Genomic DNA, 22,566 nt, shown 5'->3' on the forward strand with positions numbered 1-22,566 from the left:
ATCAGGACATTTGTCGGCTCTGTGACTTTAATTTTTACTGCAATCTGGATTGCAGAGATTCTTGGTCTCTTCAGTCTTGGTGATTGTGTGAAGATCGGTGCATAACGACATAGGTATAGATGGCATCTATGAACTCTGCAAAGCTTGAACTTTTATTTTTAGGAGGTGTCGTCTGGGTCAGACTTTTAGCCACAAACATTTTTAATCATATTTTTACAAAACGTTATGCGTTGATACGAAATTGCATGAAGGCACCCATGAGTGTAAAGTGCTGGGTGTCATTTTCACAATATATGGGAATGAGTGTATAATATGTGTTTTTTGATTTTTTTAAATTTAAATGTCAAAAGTGTTAAAATTATCAAGGCAGCTAATGGGTTAAATACTATGCATATAAGATATGCGTATGATATGTTCATCTGACGTACATGTTATAATGTGTAATATGTTTGTGAAATTTGTGATGTATAATTTGTTATATTTGTTTTATTATGTTATATATGTGTGGTGTATATGATGATATATGTGGTAAAGAGATCTAACTAATATATGTGTACATATGTGTCTGAGATATTGTTATACGCATAGGTGGCATGTATACACTCTGTTATGATGTGATTGAGATATGAGATGTCTAGTTGAGTTTTTATATACTCGAAGTGTAAATAATTGTTCCTCTGCTCACAGTGCGGAGTCCGGAGGGCCGTCTGACCCTGTACTGTAAGGGCGCAGACACCATCGTGTACGAACTTCTTGACCATTCCAGTGCAGACTTAAAGGAAGTGACCACTGACCATCTGAATGTGAGTTAACATCAGCTTTTGTAAGATCAAATTGTTATCACAAGTGAGACACCGCTGATCCCACCTTTGTCTATGGATTCATGAATATGTAATAAGGCAATAATATTACCTAACAGACTGTGATTCAGACTCTAGATCTACTCTTCCATATGTAGTAACTGTCCATCTCCCCTCCTGACCTCTCTCCTTCTCTCATACAGAGCACATCAGACTGTCTGCTGTTTTCTCCATGTCTTCCCATAATCTTAAACTTTATCTAGCTAAGGCCGCTTTTACACGAGCGTAATACCAGTACTTTTTTGCAACACTTGTACATTCTGCAGTGCTTCAGTTCTGTTTCTGATGAACCGTGAAAAGTACAGGTGTTGCGTCCATAATACAGGTGCAAAAACGCACCTGTATTATGCTCGTGTGGAAGCGACCGAAGACACAACTTCTGCAACCAGGACCCCAATATACGACGTCTCAATTTCTGTCAACAACACCATTATGACTCCTGAACCTCATGCCTGTGTCTTAGACTTTGGCTTCATTCCGACCTGTAACTTTTCCTTATATTAATGCCCTCTCATATACTGCTACTTTCACCAAAAAAAACATTTCTGGTATCTGCCCCTTTTGACCAAAACACTCATACTCTTATTATCCCTCGCCTCCACTATTGTAACTCTTCATTAACAGGTTTCCCGTTAAATAGGCTAGGCTGACTCCGCTGTGCTAAGGACTGACTACTGTGTTCATCCATAGTAACCACCTCACACTAACACACCACACGACTTCTCTCGAGCTGCTCCTCTTGTTTGGACGCCTCTCTCCTATTCCATAAGATTATCCACCAGCACACCAAGCTTCAAAAGGGCGCATTAAAATGTTGCCACGTTATAAATAAAATTATTAATAAATACACTAAACCAGTAGGAGGCAGCAGAGGACAATTCAAGTTCTGCGATCTAACAGGGAAAAAAGCAGAATTGTGAATGCAGCTCTGGATGTGACTAGAATATTAGACATGATGTAACTCAGGTTCAGTACATTATAAATAAATTGATAACTTGGTGTTACCATTATCAATCACCATTCAATAGGATGTGTCCCTACCCTACACAGTCATACTATCAGCACTGATTAGACATCGTGTGTAGGGAAACATCCTATTGACATGGGGAATAGTAACGCCCAGTAGTCAATTTACTAATACCTTTACAGAAGGAATAACAGAGGAATTGCCCAATGCCGAGTTCTAAGAACAGATGCTCCAGAATTAGGAGTTATTTAATGATGAATAACTGTTTACTTTTATCATGTCCCTTTGTGTTTGCGTCGCAGGAGTTTGCTGGAGAAGGTTTGCGCACCCTGGTTTTAGCTTACAAGGATTTGGATAAAATGTATTATACCGACTGGAAGAAGCGGCACCATGAAGCGAGTACGTCCCTGGAGAATCGCGAGGAGAAGTTGGCTGTGCTGTATGAGGAGATTGAGAAAGACCTGAAGGTTTGTGTAGGACTGCTCAGACAACTTTTTCTAGGACTTTGCATCTAAATCCAGATTATTTCTATTGGCTTCATGACTTTGGGACACTTTCCCAGTTTTTTTTCCTATCATAATTGCTCCAGAAATAGCCTGGAGATCATGAAATCAGCCCAGATATAGTCCAGCACTCCTGCCATATTACTGGAGAATCACTGACCAGCCAGATCCTATATAGGGCATGGCATCTGTGCTGGAATAAACATGCTTGGTCTGTCTGCTTTTGAAAATCAATAGTCATATTAAAGCGCATGTATAATTTTGCAATTCATTTTTCTTTTTGTTGCCCCATTACATAAAAAAACAACAACTTTTCAGATACTCTTGATTAAAAATCTCCTACCATTTTATACAGCCCTTATGCAAACCTATGTGTCTCCATGGTTACGTACTACAAAAAACACTGTAGTCTGAATCCTCATTCATGTATAACGCGCTACCGCCTCTTCTTGATAAATTACATATAGTGGAAGAGGGAGCAGAGGGAAGAGAGTAACTCATAACTGCAAGATCAGACTACACACCGTTTGTTTGTAGTCTGTAACCATGGATACATATCACTCTGCATAACAATTGTAGATTCCGACACTTTTTGCCAAGTTGATTATATTTATTTTTATTTTAGGAAAAAAAAAGAAAACGTGGTTGCAAAAGTGTACATTCACTCTTGTGTTGCCCTTCAAGATTTTATATAAAGTATATTTTAATAAAAATAGAGCCATAGATGGATCCCGATGGATGAAAATGTAAACATAGAAACAGATTTATTTATTTTTGGTCGGGGGTTGCATATTTTTGTATAATATTTATTTATATATATATATATATATATAATCTTTATTTTAGTTAATCGGAGCATCTGCTATAGAAGATAAATTACAAGATGGCGTCCCTCAGACCATTGAGACACTCACCAAGGCCAACATTAAAATATGGGTTCTCACTGGAGACAAACAAGGTATAGATAAGATGATGGGAGTAACTGCTTTCTGTATGAAAGAACGTCAGATTCCATATTAATTACCTGTTTACAAAATGTTGTTCTGGTGGATGAAAATTTAAAAATTATTATTGTCCTACTCCTCTGGCCATGGACATGATGAATATTCCAAGCACAAGTGTTTATATGTATACAAGAGTGATAGGGGAGTATACAGAAAGCTCCAGTGCTGTCTTAGGGTATGTTCACACGCAGAGTCAAAAACATCTGAAAATACGGAGCAACTCGCGTTTTTCTCGCTGCGTTTTTGCAGCATTTTTTACGGACGTTTTTGGAGCGGTTTTCAATGGAGTCTATGAGAAAACGGCTCCAAAAACATCCCAAGAAGTGTCCTGCCCTTCTTTTGACGAGGCTGTAATTTTACGCGCCGTATTTTAACAGCGACGCGTAAAATGACAGGTCATCTGCACAGAACATCGTAAGACCCATTGCAAGCAATGGGCAGATGTTTGCCGACGTATTGGAGCCGTCTTTTCAGACGTAATTCGAGGCGTAAAACGCCTCCATTACGTCTGAGAAGAGGTCGTGTGCACATACCCTAAGGCTGGATTCACACGAGTAGCGCGCGCAAAAGGCAATTGACAGCTCCGTGTACCAGCCCCGTATGATGCTTTTCGCGCAGCCGCCATCAATATGACACTCCGTTTGGATGTTTGTAAACAGAAAAGCACGTGATGCTTTTCTGTTTTCATTCATCCTTTTCACAGCTGTTGCGCGAATCACACTCGTCCCATGGAAGTGCTTCTGTGTGGTGCGCGTGATTTTCACGCACCTATTGACTTCAGTGGGTGCGTGATGCGCGAAATACGCACAAAGAATGGACATGTCGTGACTTTTTCGCAGCGGAGTCACGCTGAGGAAAAATCACGCAACTGTCTGCACTGCCCCATAGACTAATATAGCTCCGTGCGACGCGCGTGAATATCACGCGCGTTGCACGGACGTATATCCCGTTCGTCTGAATAAGCCCTTAGGGCCTAAGAGTCACTTGGGGAGGAATGTTTCTGCATTCATAGTTATCTTATTTACTCCAATTCTTTACTTCAGAAACGGCTGAGAACATTGGATACTCGTGTAACATGCTGCAAGATGAGATGAAGGACGTTTTTATCATTAAAGGCACAAGTCCTGAAGAGGTTCAGGAGGAGCTGAGGTAAAGTTCCAGCACAGTATAAGGTCAAGTTCACACAGCGTTTTTTTAAGCTGATTTTGACGCAGAAACCACGACCGAATCCGCGCCAAGAAACGCTCCAAATCACCCTTCATTGATATCAATGGGAGGTAGAGGCATTTTTTTTTTCAGGATTTTTTTTGTCCACTTTTTTATCCACAAAAAAAAAAGCATCACGCCCTATCTTTAAACAGTTTCTGCTTCTGAACCTCCATTGAAATCAATGGGGTGACTAAAAACAACCAGCAGTTTTTCCATTTGCTAAATAAAAAAAGTGCCTAAAAAAAAAAGCCTCAAAAACTGCTTCAAAAAACGTGTGCATTTTAAAATCTGCCTCAAAAATCTGGAAGGAAATTTTAAGACTACATGCACACGTCGTGGAGTTTGGTGCAGAAAATCTGCATCGCAACCGCAGGTAAACGCAGATAATTGCTCGGGTAAAATCTGCACCTAATAGTACGTTTCTTTATGTTTTTAGGTGCCTTTTTTACATTTTAATGCAAAAATAGGTGTGTTTTTATGCTGCAGATTTTGGTGCATTATTTTTTAAAACTAGTCAGATAAAATTCGCAAGTGGAAACACAAGATGAATTGACATACTGCGGAATGCTGTGCGTTTTAAAAGGCCAATTTACATGCAGAAAAAATCTGCAATATTTCTTGGAATCTCACTTACTTTGCTGGTACTGTATTACCACACGAAAATCGGCACTGCAAATCCGCATGTAATACGCATCGTGTGCATTTGGCCTATGGCAAATTTTTTCTGTCTGGCAAAAAACGGTGTGTGCACATACTTTTAGTCTCCTACACATGACCAGAAATTACAGCTAACAGATCTTTTTCTAATGTACATATTTTTTTGCACAGGACGGCACGGAGAAAGATGAATCCTGATTCGTTTATGGACAATTATGATGTGAACGTGCAGATAAAGAAAGTATCAAAGAAGTCCCAAGTGATTCCAGACGACGAGCTGATAGGAGACGACACATACGGAATAATCATCAACGGCCATAGTCTGGTATGTGAGCGCGTGGACAGATTGTGATGGTTGCGTTTTTCCTGATTGGATGCAGAATGCCCCAGTTTTTGGGTCCTGTAAAGAACATTGATCCTAAATTTTATAGAAATGAATGGGATTATGACACATGATATGGGGTCCTGCTTACAAATAGGGGGTGCATATCATAGGGACTGCTGCTGTGGGACTCATGGATAGCGAAGACCCCAGCTCTGATGCCCACCTTTCCTCATGGGCGGTGTTAACCACAGAACACTCCCTCTCCATGGCTGCCACAACATTAACAAAAACATGAGGAGAAAACAGCCTGAGGGTGACATCACTCTTCTTACCTACATTGGGATCCCACTGATCAGAAGAACAAAGAAGAAACTGCGTTTGGTAGAATTCCACAGTCCCTTCTACTTTTACTAGAAACAGCACCCCCTTCATCAGTTCAGTGTGTCTGGTACTGCAGCTTAGTCCCTCTCAAGTAAATGGGACTGTATTGCAACTAAGGTACAATATTCTTTACAAGTTTCTAGTTTCCGGCTCCATACTTGACAATTCTGATCTAGTCCAGAAAATAGCTGACCCTACTGCGCACATGACAGTTCAGCTCAGACCACTAGATGGCGGAGTTGTTTAACAGTCCACTAGGTGGCGATGCTACTAGCTGCTTTCCCACATTCTACTAGATGGCACTGATTTACTACAGTTCAGACAAGCAGAGAATTTATTAAAGTGGAACTCTACTGCAGATTTTAGTGATACATTTTAACAATAAAAGGCACAACCCCTATCAGGCTAGCTGCACTGGGGGACATGCTCATGTTAATAAAATTTGTTTTTATTAAATTTTTTGCAGCCATATCCTCATTACCAATTCAGTAGCTTCAGTAGGCAGTTTGGGGGATCATTCCTCAGAACCCCAAATTAAATGAGGAGGTATTTTGAATAACAAGATTTTATCTAAACATGAACGTCCTAGTTAGTAATAGCTGCACATTTGGAGAAAAATAAAATTTGCTGTAATCTACGTACTGAATTGTGTATAGAAGAAAAAGGAAATGGAAACTTAGTTTACAACCAGGAAAAATATTTACTTTAAACTAGAAGTCCTCTTGAAAATGGTTTCACAGTTTACATTTAGATATAATGTTGAGTAACTTTGCAAATACTTTTCTCTACTTACCAGTGTGCTGATCTTGAGTCAAGTAATATCTTATACTTTAGTCACCTCCAAAGCTGCATCTGCTGGTTTCCTGAATGCTTTCAAATTACCCACTCGCTGCTGACCCCTGCTGGGTCAGTGCAGTTACAGAACATACTCTGCTTTGGTACATTGCGGGAGATGTAGTGTTTATACCAGTTCCTGTGCTGAGGTTATAGACCATAACAATGTAAGGCAGTAAATGCATGCTGTTTATATGCATTGTATTAGCTGGGAACCGTAGAGAGCCCTAACAGAAAACCAGCCGAGTTGTGAACGCAGCACTGGATGTGTGTAGTATAAGGGTATGTTCACACGACAGCGTCCGTAACGGCTGAAATTACGGGGATGTTTTCAGGAGGAAACATCCCCGTAATTTCAGCCGTAATGGCATGTGCAGGCGCTTGAACGCCGCGTCAGTTATGGACGTAATTGGCGCTGCTATTCATTGGAGTCAATTAGTCCAATTACGCCCCAAGAAGTGACAGGTCACTTCTTTGACGCGGGCGTCTATTTACGCGCCGTCATTTGACAGCGGCGCGTAAATATACGCCTCGTGTGAACAGAGACAAACGTCAGCCCATTGCTTTCAATGGGCAGATGTTTGTCAGCGCTATCGAGGCGCTTTTTTCGGACGTAATTCGGGGCAAAAACGCCCGAATTACGTCCGTAATTAGTGTGTGTGCACATACCCTAACACATGATGTAACTCAAGTGTTTGCAACGTTACTAAATATTATATGAAGTTTAAAAATCCTTTGATGGTTTAAATGACGCATCACTGACCGCTGTCTGGTCTCATAGGCTTACGCTCTGGGGGAGAATATGGAGGTGGAGCTTCTGAGGACGGCGTGCATGTGTCAGGCGGTCATATGTTGTCGGGTGACTCCTCTTCAGAAGGCGCAGGTGGTGCAGCTGGTGAAGAAGTATAAAAAGGCGGTGACATTGGCCATAGGAGATGGAGCTAATGACGTCAGCATGATCAAGAGTAAGTTCTGGAGGATACTGGGTGGGGCTGGGAGTCATTATATAAATATAATAGTCACGGCCTCCAGACCTATGATATCATTTACTGTGTTATTTCTGGCGTAATTATTTCCTGCGCAGCTAATGATTTAATCACGTGATGTCAGGAGCGGCAGGAATTGATGAAGTTACATCTGGAAGAGATAATCCGATGTTCTAGTGGCGGCCGCTGAGCTGAATTATGCGCAGTCCATGGTAGGGAAATTCAGTCAGCTGGAGATGTAATCAAATGCTCATACAGCGGTCAGACTTTTCCAATTCTAATGGAAACAAAAGTTAAAGTTTAAAAATAAAATGAAATGGAAAGTATTCATCTCACTGACCAAAATTCGGAACTATTTCCACTTCACGCAAAAAATAATAATCAAATCTGGTAAGAAAAACTGATAGATAAGGATAAGGATAGCAAAAAATTGTTTAATCCAGCATGCCTGGAACTAACAAGATGCCAGATGATCTAAGTAAATATTTAAAGCCGGTGTCTCATCTTGAAAACACATTTTCGTATGCTCTATTAGGGCACAAGGACATCATAGAGGGGGGACTCCTTCATCCGTGACCCTTTTTATGAGCAAAAGCAGAGAGCCACTAGTCTACAGCCCCGGCATTAACAAGAGTAAGTTTCTAGTCATAGAGTGCCCCCCCCCCCCCCCCATGGCTCCCTAGCAAAAAAAACAACTCTCTTGGGTGCTAATTAATCTTGCAGGTATCTTGTATGGCCCAGGTTTTGTAACACTAGTCCCTAGTGTCCAGTAGTTTTGTGCCCCATTATTTGGTGTCCAATGGTTTGGTGCTTCGTTCTCTGATTGCTTTTGGCTTGTTGCTCCTGTCCCTGGTGTCCAGTGGGTATGTTGCTCCATTTATTGGTGTCTAATGGTTTGGTGCAGGATATCGAGTGCTTTGTGCCCCAGTCCAGAATATCTAAAGTTTTGCTTCCTTGGTCCTTGGAATGGCTTCCAGTATTTTGGTGCCCTAGTCAACGGTGTCCAGTGGTTTTGTGCCCCATTTCTTGATGTCTAATGGTTTTGTGCTCAATTCTCTGATGTCTAGTTGATTGTTGCACCAGTCCCTGGTGTCCAGTGGTATTGTTGCCCGTCCAGGATATCTAAAGTTTTGGTTCCTTAGTCCTTGGTGTGGTGCCCAGTGTTTTATTCTCCAAGTTTCAGGTGCCCGTTGTTTTTGTTCCCCAATCCATGATGTCTCCTCAGCAGGGGTTACACATGGGTTTATGGTTATTAGTTTAGTAGAGGATCCTCACATGGACAGGTACAACTCTGGACTCTCAATAAACATAATGGTGGCTACAAATGGATTATGTCCCCCCCAGGGCAGATTGGGGGGCATTTATTAATAATAATGCACTAGAAAAGTGACCACTGGAATATGCCTGGTTTCTGCTGGCAACATCACTGTTATTATTTGCTATTGCTTTTATTTGTTTAGACTTTTGTATGGAACCACAGAGCTGACACTTGTCTCTTTCCCCAGCGGCTCACATAGGGGTGGGGATTAGCGGGCAGGAGGGAATGCAGGCTGTGCTATCCAGTGACTTCTCCTTCGCCCAGTTTCGATACCTGCAGCGCCTATTGCTGGTACATGGCCGCTGGTCCTATATCCGCATGTGCCAGTTCCTGAGATACTTTTTCTACAAGAATTTCACCTTCACTCTCGTTCATTTCTGGTATGGATTCTTCTGTGGCTTCTCTGCTCAGGTGAGACAACAAAAACAGTGAGTTAGATTGTAAGCTCTTTTGTACGTCCATTTATGTGATCTTTTTATAGATGAAAGAAAAAAGTCAGATATACTCAGAATTAATGATTTGATAGAAGCAAATTAATATAATGGGGGTAGGTAGCTGTCTGTCCATCACATAATTGTACTGCTGATCACATTTGATCGCACACAATCACACATAATCCTTCCACTACTGCACATGTAGCTGAGGCTTATGCTGTTCCAATAGTGGTTCAGTGCTGCCATCTTGTGTGCAGTACACTACACTACACCTCAGCTCAGCCATGTGTCTCATTTTGTGCTGTGTTTTTACAGACTGTGTACGATGAATGGTACATCACTATGTACAATCTGGTCTACACCTCACTACCGGTGCTGGGGATGAGTCTGTTTGATCAGGTAAGTAAGAACTGTAAATGAAAGTCAAAACCATTATAGCTTCTGCATGGTAAATCAGTGGGTGTTGTATCATGATGAGATTTTAGTTGAGACTGTTGTATTCTGTTACCAGGACGTGGACGACCGCTGGAGCATGGAGTATCCGCAGCTGTATGAGCCAGGGCAGAAGAATCTTTACTTCAATAAAAAGGAGTTTGTGAAGTGTGTGATCCATGGCGTTTACAGCTCCCTTGTTGTGTTCTTTGTGCCTTATGGAGCCCTGTACGACACAGTGAGAGATGATGGTAGAGCTATATCTGACTACCAGTCCTTTGCCTTGATGGCTCAGACCAGCCTGCTGCTCGTGGTGTCTGCACAGGTGAGTCAGTTGTCCCCAGCCATATTAGTCTAGGCCAGTGTCCTGTCACTACAAGTGTTAGTGGATCATTGTCCTGTACCCCAAGTGTCAATGTGTCATTATTCTGTATTCCAAGTGTCGACCCAGGGCCATATTTACAGCTCACGCTGCCCTAGGCACTGAGGCTGAATTTAGTTAATGGAAGTTATGTATTTATGCAGTTACGCTACTGCTTATCTCAAACACTAATTTATATAGAATAATATTGCCATAAATAAGCAACCAAATACCACTATACAAGGATCAAATAACACCACCACTCATGACTAAATATTACCACCACATATTGACTGTATCATACCACCATACACCTAATGAATAATATCGCCATACAGCTACTGAATAATCTCATCATACAACTACTGAGTAATACCACCATACACCTACTGAATAATCTCATCATACAACTACTGAATAATATCACCATACACCTACTGAATAATATCACCATACACCTACTGAGTAATATCACCATACACCTACTGAATAATATCACCATACACCTACTGAATAATATCACCATACACCTACTGAGTAATATCATCATACACCTACTGAATAATATCACCATACACCTACTGAATAATACCATCATACACCTACTGAATAATATCACCATACAGCTACTGAATAATATCACCATACACCTACTGAATAATATCGCCATACACCTACTGAATAATACCACCATACACCTACTGAATAATACCAACATACACCTACTGAATAATATCACCATACACCTACTGAATAATATCACCATACACCTACTGAATAATATCGCCATACAACTACTGAATAATATCGCCATACACCTACTGAGTAATATCACCATACACCTACTGAATAATATCACCATACACCTACTGAATAATACCACCATACACCTACTGAATAATACCACCATACACCTACTGAATAATACCACCATACACCTACTGAATAATATCATCATACACCTACTGAATAATATCACCATACACCTACTGAATAATATCGCCATACAACTACTGAATAATATCGCCATACAGCTACTGAGTAATATCACCATACACCTACTGAATAATATCACCATACACCTACTGAATAATACCACCATACACCTACTGAATAATATCACCATACACCTACTGAATAATATCACCATACACCTACTGAATAATATCACCATACACCTACTGAATAATCTCACCATACACCTACTGAATAATACCACCATACACCTACTGAATAATACCACCATACACCTACTGAATAATATCATCATACACCTACTGAATAATATCACCACACACCTACTGAATAATACCACCATACACCTACTGAATAATCTCACCATACACCTACTGAATAATACCAACATACACCTACTGAATAATATCACCATACACCTACTGAATAATACCATCATACACCTACTGAATAATATCACCATACACCTACTGAATAATATCACCATACACCTACTGAATAATATCACCATACACCTACTGAATAATATCACCATACACCTACTGAATAATACCACCATACAGCTACTGAATAATATCACCATACACCTACTGAATAATATCACCATACACCTACTGAATAATATCACCATACACCTACTGAATAATATCACCATACACCTACTGAATAATACCACCATACACCTACTGAATAATATCACCATACACCTACTGAATAATTCCACCATACACCTACTGAATAATACCACCATACACCTACTGAATAATATCACCATACACCTACTGAATAATATCACCATACACCTACTGAATAATATCACCATACACCTACTGAATAATACCACCATACAGCTACTGAATAATATCACCATACACCTACTGAATAATATCACCATACACCTACTGAATAATATCACCATACAACTACTGAATAATATCACCATACACCTACTGAATAATACCACCATACACCTACTGAATAATATCACCATACACCTACTGAATAATATCACCATACACCTACTGAATAATATCACCATACACCTACTGAATAATACCACCATACAGCTACTGAATAATATCACCATACACCTACTGAATAATATCACCATACACCTACTGAATAATATCATCATACAACTACTGAGTAATATCGCCATACACCTACTGAATAATATCACCATACACCTACTGAATAATATCATCATACACCTACTGAATAATATCACCACACACCTACTGAATAATACCACCATACACCTACTGAATAATCTCACCATACACCTACTGAATAATACCACCATACACCTACTGAATAATATCACCATACAGCTACTGAATAATATCACCATACACCTACTGAATAATATCACCATACACCTACTGAATAATATCACCATACACCTACTGAATAATATCACCATACACCTACTGAATAATTCCACCATACACCTACTGAATAATATCACCATACACCTACTGAATAATATCACCATACACCTACTGAATAATACCAACATACACCTACTGAATAATATCACCATACACCTACTGAATAATACCATCATACACCTACTGAATAATATCACCATACACCTACTGAATAATATCACCATACACCTACTGAATAATATCACCATACACCTACTGAATAATATCACCATACACCTACTGAATAATACCACCATACAGCTACTGAATAATATCACCATACACCTACTGAATAATATCACCATACACCTACTGAATAATATCACCATACACCTACTGAATAATATCACCATACACCTACTGAATAATACCACCATACACCTACTGAATAATATCACCATACACCTACTGAATAATTCCACCATACACCTACTGAATAATATCACCATACACCTACTGAATAATATCACCATACACCTACTGAATAATATCACCATACACCTACTGAATAATATCACCATACACCTACTGAATAATATCACCATACACCTACTGAATAATATCACCATACAACTACTGAATAATATCACCATACACCTACTGAATAATACCACCATACACCTACTGAATAATATCACCATACACCTACTGAATAATATCACCATACACCTACTGAATAATATCACCATACACCTACTGAATAATACCACCATACAGCTACTGAATAATATCACCATACACCTACTGAATAATATCACCATACACCTACTGAATAATATCACCATACAACTACTGAATAATATCACCATACACCTACTGAATAATACCACCATACACCTACTGAATAATATCACCATACACCTACTGAATAATATCACCATACACCTACTGAATAATTCCACCATACACCTACTGAATAATATCACCATACACCTACTGAATAATTCCACCATACACCTACTGAATAATATCATCATACACCTACTGAATAATATCACCATACACCTACTGAATAATACCACCATACAGCTACTGAATAATATCACCATACAGCTACTGAATAATATCACCATACACCTACTGAATAATATCAACATACACCTACTGAATAATCTCACCATACACCTACTGAATAATACCAACATACACCTACTGAATAATATCACCATACACCTACTGAATAATACCATCATACACCTACTGAATAATATCACCATACACCTACTGAATAATATCACCATACACCTACTGAATAATATCACCATACACCTACTGAATAATATCACCATACACCTACTGAATAATATCACCATACACCTACTGAATAATACCACCATACACCTACTGAATAATATCACCATACACCTACTGAATAATATCACCATACACCTACTGAATAATATCATCATACACCTACTGAATAATACCATCATACACCTACTGAATAATTCCACCATACACCTACTGAATAATATCACCATACACCTACTGAATAATATCACCATACACCTACTGAATAATACCACCATACACCTACTGAATAATACCACCATACACCTACTGAATAATACCACCATACACCTACTGAATAATATCACCATACACCTACTGAATAATTCCACCATACACCTACTGAATAATATCACCATACAGCTACTGAATAATATCACCATACAACTACTGAATAATATCACCATACACCTACTGAATAATATCACCATACAGCTACTGAATAATCTCACCATACACCTACTGAATAATACCACCATACACCTACTGAATAATATCACCATACACCTACTGAATAATACCACCATACACCTACTGAATAATATCACCATACACCTACTGAATAATACCACCATACACCTACTGAATAATATCATCATACACCTACTGAATAATTCCACCATACACCTACTGAATAATATCACCATACAGCTACTGAATAATATCACCATACACCTACTGAATAATATCACCATACACCTACTGAATAATATCACCATACACCTACTGAATAATATCACCATACACCTACTGAATAATATCACCATACAGCTACTGAATAATCTCACCATACACCTACTGAATAATACCAACATACCCCTTATGAATAATATCACCATACAGCTACTGAATAATATCACCATACACCTACTGAATAATATCACCATACACCTACTGAATAATATCACCATACAGCTACTGAATAATATCATCATACACCTACTGAATAATCTCACCACACACCTACTGAATAATATCATCATACACCTACTGAATAATATCACCATACACCTACTGAATAATACCACCATACACCTACTGAATAATACCACCATACACCTACTGAATAATATCACCATACACCTACTGAATAATATCATCATACACCTACTGAATAATATCACCATACAGCTACTGAATAATATCATCATACACCTACTGAATAATACCACCATACACCTACTGAATAATACCACCATACACCTACTGAATAATACCACCATACACCTACTGAATAATACCACCATACACCTACTGAATAATATCACCATACACCTACTGAATAATATCACCATACACCTACTGAATAATATCACCATACACCTACTGAATAATACCACCATACACCTACTGAATAATCTCACCATACACCTACTGAATAATACCAACATACACCTACTGAATAATATCACCATACACCTACTGAATAATACCATCATACACCTACTGAATAATATCACCATACACCTACTGAATAATATCACCATACACCTACTGAATAATATCACCATACACCTACTGAATAATATCACCATACACCTACTGAATAATATCACCATACACCTACTGAATAATACCACCATACACCTACTGAATAATATCACCATACACCTACTGAATAATATCACCATACACCTACTGAATAATATCATCATACACCTACTGAATAATATCACCATACACCTACTGAATAATTCCACCATACACCTACTGAATAATATCACCATACAGCTACTGAATAATATCACCATACAACTACTGAATAATATCACCATACACCTACTGAATAATATCACCATACAGCTACTGAATAATCTCACCATACACCTACTGAATAATACCACCATACACCTACTGAATAATATCACCATACACCTACTGAATAATACCACCATACACCTACTGAATAATATCACCATACACCTACTGAATAATACCACCATACACCTACTGAATAATATCATCATACACCTACTGAATAATTCCACCATACACCTACTGAATAATATCACCATACAGCTACTGAATAATATCACCATACACCTACTGAATAATATCACCATACACCTACTGAATAATATCACCATACACCTACTGAATAATATCACCATACACCTACTGAATAATATCACCATACAGCTACTGAATAATCTCACCATACACCTACTGAATAATACCAACATACCCCTTATGAATAATATCACCATACAGCTACTGAATAATATCACCATACACCTACTGAATAATATCATCATACACCTACTGAATAATTCCACCATACACCTACTGAATAATATCATCATACACCTACTGAATAATTCCACCATACACCTACTGAATAATATCATCATACACCTACTGAATAATTCCACCATACACCTACTGAATAATATCATCATACACCTACTGAATAATTCCACCATACACCTACTGAATAATATCACCATACAGCTACTGAATAATATCACCATACACCTACTGAATAATATCACCATACACCTACTGAATAATATCACCATACACCTACTGAATAATATCACCATACACCTACTGAATAATATCACCATACAGCTACTGAATAATATCATCATACACCTACTGAATAATCTCACCACACACCTACTGAATAATATCATCATACACCTACTGAATAATATCACCATACACCTACTGAATAATACCACCATACACCTACTGAATAATACCACCATACACCTACTGAATAATATCACCATACACCTACTGAATAATATCATCATACACCTACTGAATAATATCACCATACAGCTACTGAATAATATCATCATACACCTACTGAATAATACCACCATACACCTACTGAATAATACCACCATACACCTACTGAATAATACCACCATACACCTACTGAATAATACCACCATACACCTACTGAATAATATCACCATACACCTACTGAATAATATCACCATACAACTACTGAATAATACCACCATACCCCTACTGAATAATATCACCATACACCTACTGAATAATATCACCATACACCTACTGAATAATACCACCATACACCTACTGAATAATATCATCATACACCTACTGAATAATTCCACCATACACCTACTGAATAATATCACCATACAGCTACTGAATAATATCACCATACACCTACTGAATAATATCACCATACACCTACTGAATAATATCACCATACACCTACTGAATAATATCACCATACACCTACTGAATAATATCACCATACACCTACTGAATAATATCACCATACACCTACTGAATAATATCACCATACACCTACTGAATAATATCACCATACAGCTACTGAATAATCTCACCATACACCTACTGAATAATACCAACATACACCTACTGAATAATATCACCATACACCTACTGAATAATATCACCATACACCTACTGAATAATATCACCATACACCTACTGAATAATACCACCATACACCTACTGAATAATATCACCATACACCTACTGAATAATACCACCATACACCTACTGAATAATACCACCATACACCTACTGAATAATACCACCATACACCTACTGAGTAATATCACCATACACCTACTGAATAATATCACCATACAACTACTGAATAATACCACCATACCCCTACTGAGTAATATCACCATACACCTACTGAGTAATATCACCATACACCTACTGAATAATATCACCATACAACTACTGAATAATATCACCATACACCTACTGAATAATATCATCATACACCTACTGAATAATACCATCATACACCTACTGAATAATATCACCATACAACTACTGAATAATCTCACCATACACCTACTGAATAATACCACCATACACCTACTGAATAATACCACCATACACCTACTGAATAATCTCACCATACACCTACTGAATAATAACACCATACACCTACTGAATAATCTCATCATACACCTACTGAATAATATCACCATACAGCTACTGAATAATACCACCATACACCTACTGAATAATCTCATCATACACCTACTGAATAATATCACCATACAGCTACTGAATAATACCACCATACACCTACTGAATAATCTCATCATACACCTACTGAATAATACCACCATACACCTACTGAATAATACCACCATACACCTACTGAATAATATCACCATACAGCTACTGAATAATATCACCATACACCTACTGAATAATATCAACATACACCTACTGAATAATCTCACCATACACCTACTGAATAATATCACCATACACCTACTGAATAATCTCACCATACACCTACTGAATAATACCAACATACACCTACTGAATAATATCACCATACACCTACTGAGTAATATCACCATACACCTACTGAGTAATATCACCATACACCTACTGAATAATATCACCATACAACTACTGAATAATATCACCATACACCTACTGAATAATATCATCATACACCTACTGAATAATTCCATCATACACCTACTGAATAATATCACCATACAACTACTGAATAATCTCACCATACACCTACTGAATAATACCACCATACACCTACTGAATAATACCACCATACACCTACTGAATAATCTCACCATACACCTACTGAATAATAACACCATACACCTACTGAATAATCTCATCATACACCTACTGAATAATATCACCATACAGCTACTGAATAATACCACCATACACCTACTGAATAATCTCATCATACACCTACTGAATAATATCACCATACACCTACTGAATAATATCGCCATACAACTACTGAATAATACCACCATACACCTACTGAATAATATCATCATACAACTACTGAATAATATCACCATACACCTACTGAATAATATCATCATACAACTACTGAATAATATCACCATACACCTACTGAATAATATCACCATACACCTACTGAATAATATCACCATACACCTACTGAATAATATCACCATACACCTACTGAATAATATCATCATACAACTACTGAATAATATCACCATACAGCTACTGAATAATATCATCATACACCTACTGAATAATATCACCATACAGCTACTGAATAAAATCACCAGACACCTACTGAATCATACCACCATTTGGTAACTGACTAATACAACCAAACCCTGGTCAGATACCAATTCATTTTAATGACTCGTAGGTGACGTTTTCTCTGATTGTGCTTTCCCATTCTTCTCCATCTGGCCCAGATCATTGAGCTACGACTCGCCTCTGTAGTAACACAAGCCCCCTATCCTTATGCCTCCTTTAACAGTGCCAGCCCCCATTACTGTGCCTTATGTGCTGCTACTATAGTGCCCCCAAATAATACTGTAATACAGATTTTGTTCCCTAAATAAATGGTGCCATGCAGACAGAGCCCTCAAAATATTCGTGTTATGCATAATGTTCCCCCAAGAATAGGGCCATTCATATAATGCCCCCTCTAAAATACTACATTGTTTACATAATTAAGACATAATTATGTCACATATATAATGCTCCTAAAGTGCGCCATATAAAATGAGCCCCACAGTGCCCTATATAAAATGATTGCCGCCCATATTGTCCAATATAGTATTACAACCACCTAAGAGCCCTCTATAAAAAAGTGACATACATAAAATTATAGCCCCTCAAATTACCTCATATTAAACTATAGCCCCTCAAATTACCCCACATAAAATGACGGCCCCTCAAAGCACAGGAAGTTATGGTTCTCTAAAGTGCCTCATATAAAATAGTTCACCTTTATAATAGTGGCTAATACACAAAACTTACCTATCCTTGTTCCCACAAGGAGTCCAACATTGCCTCTTCTTTTCTGCTGCAGGGGCACTGATGTCATGATATCAATGTGTTACGAGCGTGTGGTGTACCGTGTACCATGTAGGCAGTTGATAGGTTCCCTTGCTCCCGTCATTTATTGTAACAAAGGGCTCAAGACCCAATTGTGCCCCCCACAACACTAAGTGCCACCTTAATCGCTGAACCTCCAGTACCTAGTGGAAAATACAGCCCTGAGTATGTCATTGTCTTGTACCCCCAAGTGTCGGTGTGTCATTAATCTGTACCCCAATTCTCAGTGTCATTATTCTGTACCCCAAGTGTCAGTGTGTCATTATTCTGTACCTTAAGTTTTAGTTTGTAATTGTTCTGATGCTATGCCACTCTTCCCAGCCCCCTCACATCAGTCCTCATTTTACCTCCTTAGATTGGCCTGGATACAACTTACTGGACTGCAGTCAACCAGTTCTTCATCTGGGGCAGTATGGCTGTGTTTTTTGCCATTAGTTTCACCATGTACAGTGATGGCATGTACCTGATCTTCACGGGCTCGTTTCCCTTCATTGGTGAGTAAACATTGGTGCACTTTTCTTGCTTACTTGTTTGTACATGACCTCACCCAAAAATTTTTGCTTCCATTTATAAACATCTTACTCACATTTTTGCTATATCTGTAAAATTAATCATATTCAATGGCAGGAAGAATAATAAATTAGAGTGATTCCAGTGGTGTAGGATTTATACATATATATAATCTGCCATGTTCTCTCCTCGACCAGGGACAGCTCGTAATTCTCTGAACCAGCCCAGCATCTGGTTCGCCATCTTCCTCACCATGGTGCTCTGCATCCTGCCAGTGGTGGCTTACAGATTCCTGAGGTCACAGCTTAGACCTACGTTCAGTGACAAGGTAAGTCAGTTGTTTAAATCTGTGTTCATATGAACCCTGGGCAATCATGGTAGAACTACAAGTCTCAGCATGTGTCAGACACATATATTATCTGCTGTGTTAATCATGACTGCAACAATGGATAAGACCCATACCAAATGTAAACGACAGGACTGTATGCATATAGCAAAAATATAACCCCTGGTAGTCTACTTAAATATCCTCAAATAAATTAACCACCGACACTTAAACTTCTTTGAATGTGGGGTTTACCCGGGGGTCGGCCACAGCTTTATTAACACAATAGATATTTAAAATAACATTTGACAAAAATATAAACTCTAAATGACCTTAACAAAGGTCAATGAACAACCCGTATACCTGCCTATACCAAGGACATGTAGGTAAATCCCCTTCTACTACCGTTTACTCCTCACCTACATGGCTCACCGACCCCCAACAAAAACTGTGCCTGCTCAACCCCATCCTGCAACCCTGACAAGAAAATGTCCAATCCAATATCCGTCAAGTGAACCCCGTCCGGCAAGTACAACCCCCTGTTGTCACGTTCCAGCTCCCGATGACGAACCACCACACCACTTCTAGCTCGGATGAACCGAGACACCCCCGTATTTAAGAGGCGCCTCCCCCGTTCAATGGCATTCACATCCCGAACCCCGTGCCACACCAACCGAGGAACAATCTCTGACCACACTAGCGCTAACCGGGGAAAGGAAGCAAACCTCTCCAGATCCGACTGGATCAGCTAAATCAACTCACCCAACCTAACCGAACACAGATCATTCCCCCCCAAATGTACAACCAAAACCGTTGGCACCATCCGATGCCGGCTGATGTCGACCACTTCGGGCAGAACCTGCAACCAGCGCAGGCCTCGGAGGCCTCTCCAGTAGACTTCTGCATTTCCAAAGCCCAGCGACCGTCTACCAGGGCGGATAGCAGCCCGACGCTCCGCCCTGAACACATATGAGTGCCCGACAATCCACAAAGAGGGTTTTGGACCTAAAACGAAAACTGAATTAATCCAAAAGAAGATCAGGGCGAACATAACCAGCAAAACAATCCGACTTCCACCTACCGATGCGCCGCACTGCCGCATCAGATAACCCCAATTCACTGGCCATAGTGGCCAAAAACTGACACTGCCCAGATGAAGTGGGGCCTACAACAAAAATCATCTGAGTCACTGACCCAGAACCAGTGAGATCCCGCACCGCCCATTCCAGAAATGAGCTAAACACCTCAAAATAATAACAAGAAATCGAACAGCCCATAGGCAAACACATGTCATAATAGAAAACCCCCTCCAAGGCACAGCCCAACAAATGAAAACAATCCGCATGAACAAGCAACAAACGAAAAGCGGACGCAATATTGGACTTGGCCATAAGGGCACCCGCCCCCACCCGACATACCAAGTCGACTGCCCGATCAAACGAAACATAGGAGACCGTCGCCAACTCACTGTAAATTCCGTCATTGACCGAACGCCCCTTAGAATGGGACAGATGATGAATAAGACGGAACTTACCAGGCTCCTTCTTAGGGACCACCCCCAGGGGCGACACCCTAAGATTAGGAAAGGGCAAAGCAGAAAATAGGCGGCCATCCGGCCAAGCTCAACTTCTTTTGCCACCTTCTCCCTAATGGCATCTGGAAACTCCATGGCCGACTCGAAATTCCGGGACAAGACCGAGTCGGCATGCGCCGAAAACAAAATCAAGAAACCAAAACAAAAAACAACTCTAAGCAGGTCGGCTTCCGCCAACTTGGGATACCGGTTTAACCACGGGAGCATCGCGGACACGCATACTGGCGTCCTCCCCTCGACCTACACCCGCTGAATGGGAGCCTCCACAAGAGGAGCACTCGTGCCGGAATTTACAGGAAGCATAAAATCTACAGTGTCCCTCAT

At 39.4% G+C, this 22,566-nt stretch overlaps 1 protein-coding gene across 1 annotated transcript in view; it reads left to right on the forward strand.

Annotated features, from left to right (window-relative positions):
- Nucleotides 1-22,566, forward strand: part of LOC142662133 (phospholipid-transporting ATPase ID-like) — a 165,723-nt gene that overhangs the window by 133,003 nt on the left and 10,154 nt on the right. Inside the window, exons 17-27 of the mRNA XM_075840116.1 lie at nucleotides 688-803; nucleotides 2,130-2,294; nucleotides 3,177-3,288; nucleotides 4,378-4,483; nucleotides 5,372-5,525; nucleotides 7,522-7,705; nucleotides 9,232-9,455; nucleotides 9,794-9,877; nucleotides 9,990-10,235; nucleotides 20,169-20,307; nucleotides 20,521-20,651. Coding sequence (XP_075696231.1) covers nucleotides 688-803; nucleotides 2,130-2,294; nucleotides 3,177-3,288; nucleotides 4,378-4,483; nucleotides 5,372-5,525; nucleotides 7,522-7,705; nucleotides 9,232-9,455; nucleotides 9,794-9,877; nucleotides 9,990-10,235; nucleotides 20,169-20,307; nucleotides 20,521-20,651 — 1,661 coding nt within the window. The remainder of the gene's footprint in view (nucleotides 1-687; nucleotides 804-2,129; nucleotides 2,295-3,176; nucleotides 3,289-4,377; nucleotides 4,484-5,371; nucleotides 5,526-7,521; nucleotides 7,706-9,231; nucleotides 9,456-9,793; nucleotides 9,878-9,989; nucleotides 10,236-20,168; nucleotides 20,308-20,520; nucleotides 20,652-22,566) is intronic.

Source organism: Rhinoderma darwinii, chromosome 1, assembly GCF_050947455.1.
Source record: "Rhinoderma darwinii isolate aRhiDar2 chromosome 1, aRhiDar2.hap1, whole genome shotgun sequence".
NCBI lineage: Eukaryota > Metazoa > Chordata > Amphibia > Anura > Rhinodermatidae > Rhinoderma > Rhinoderma darwinii.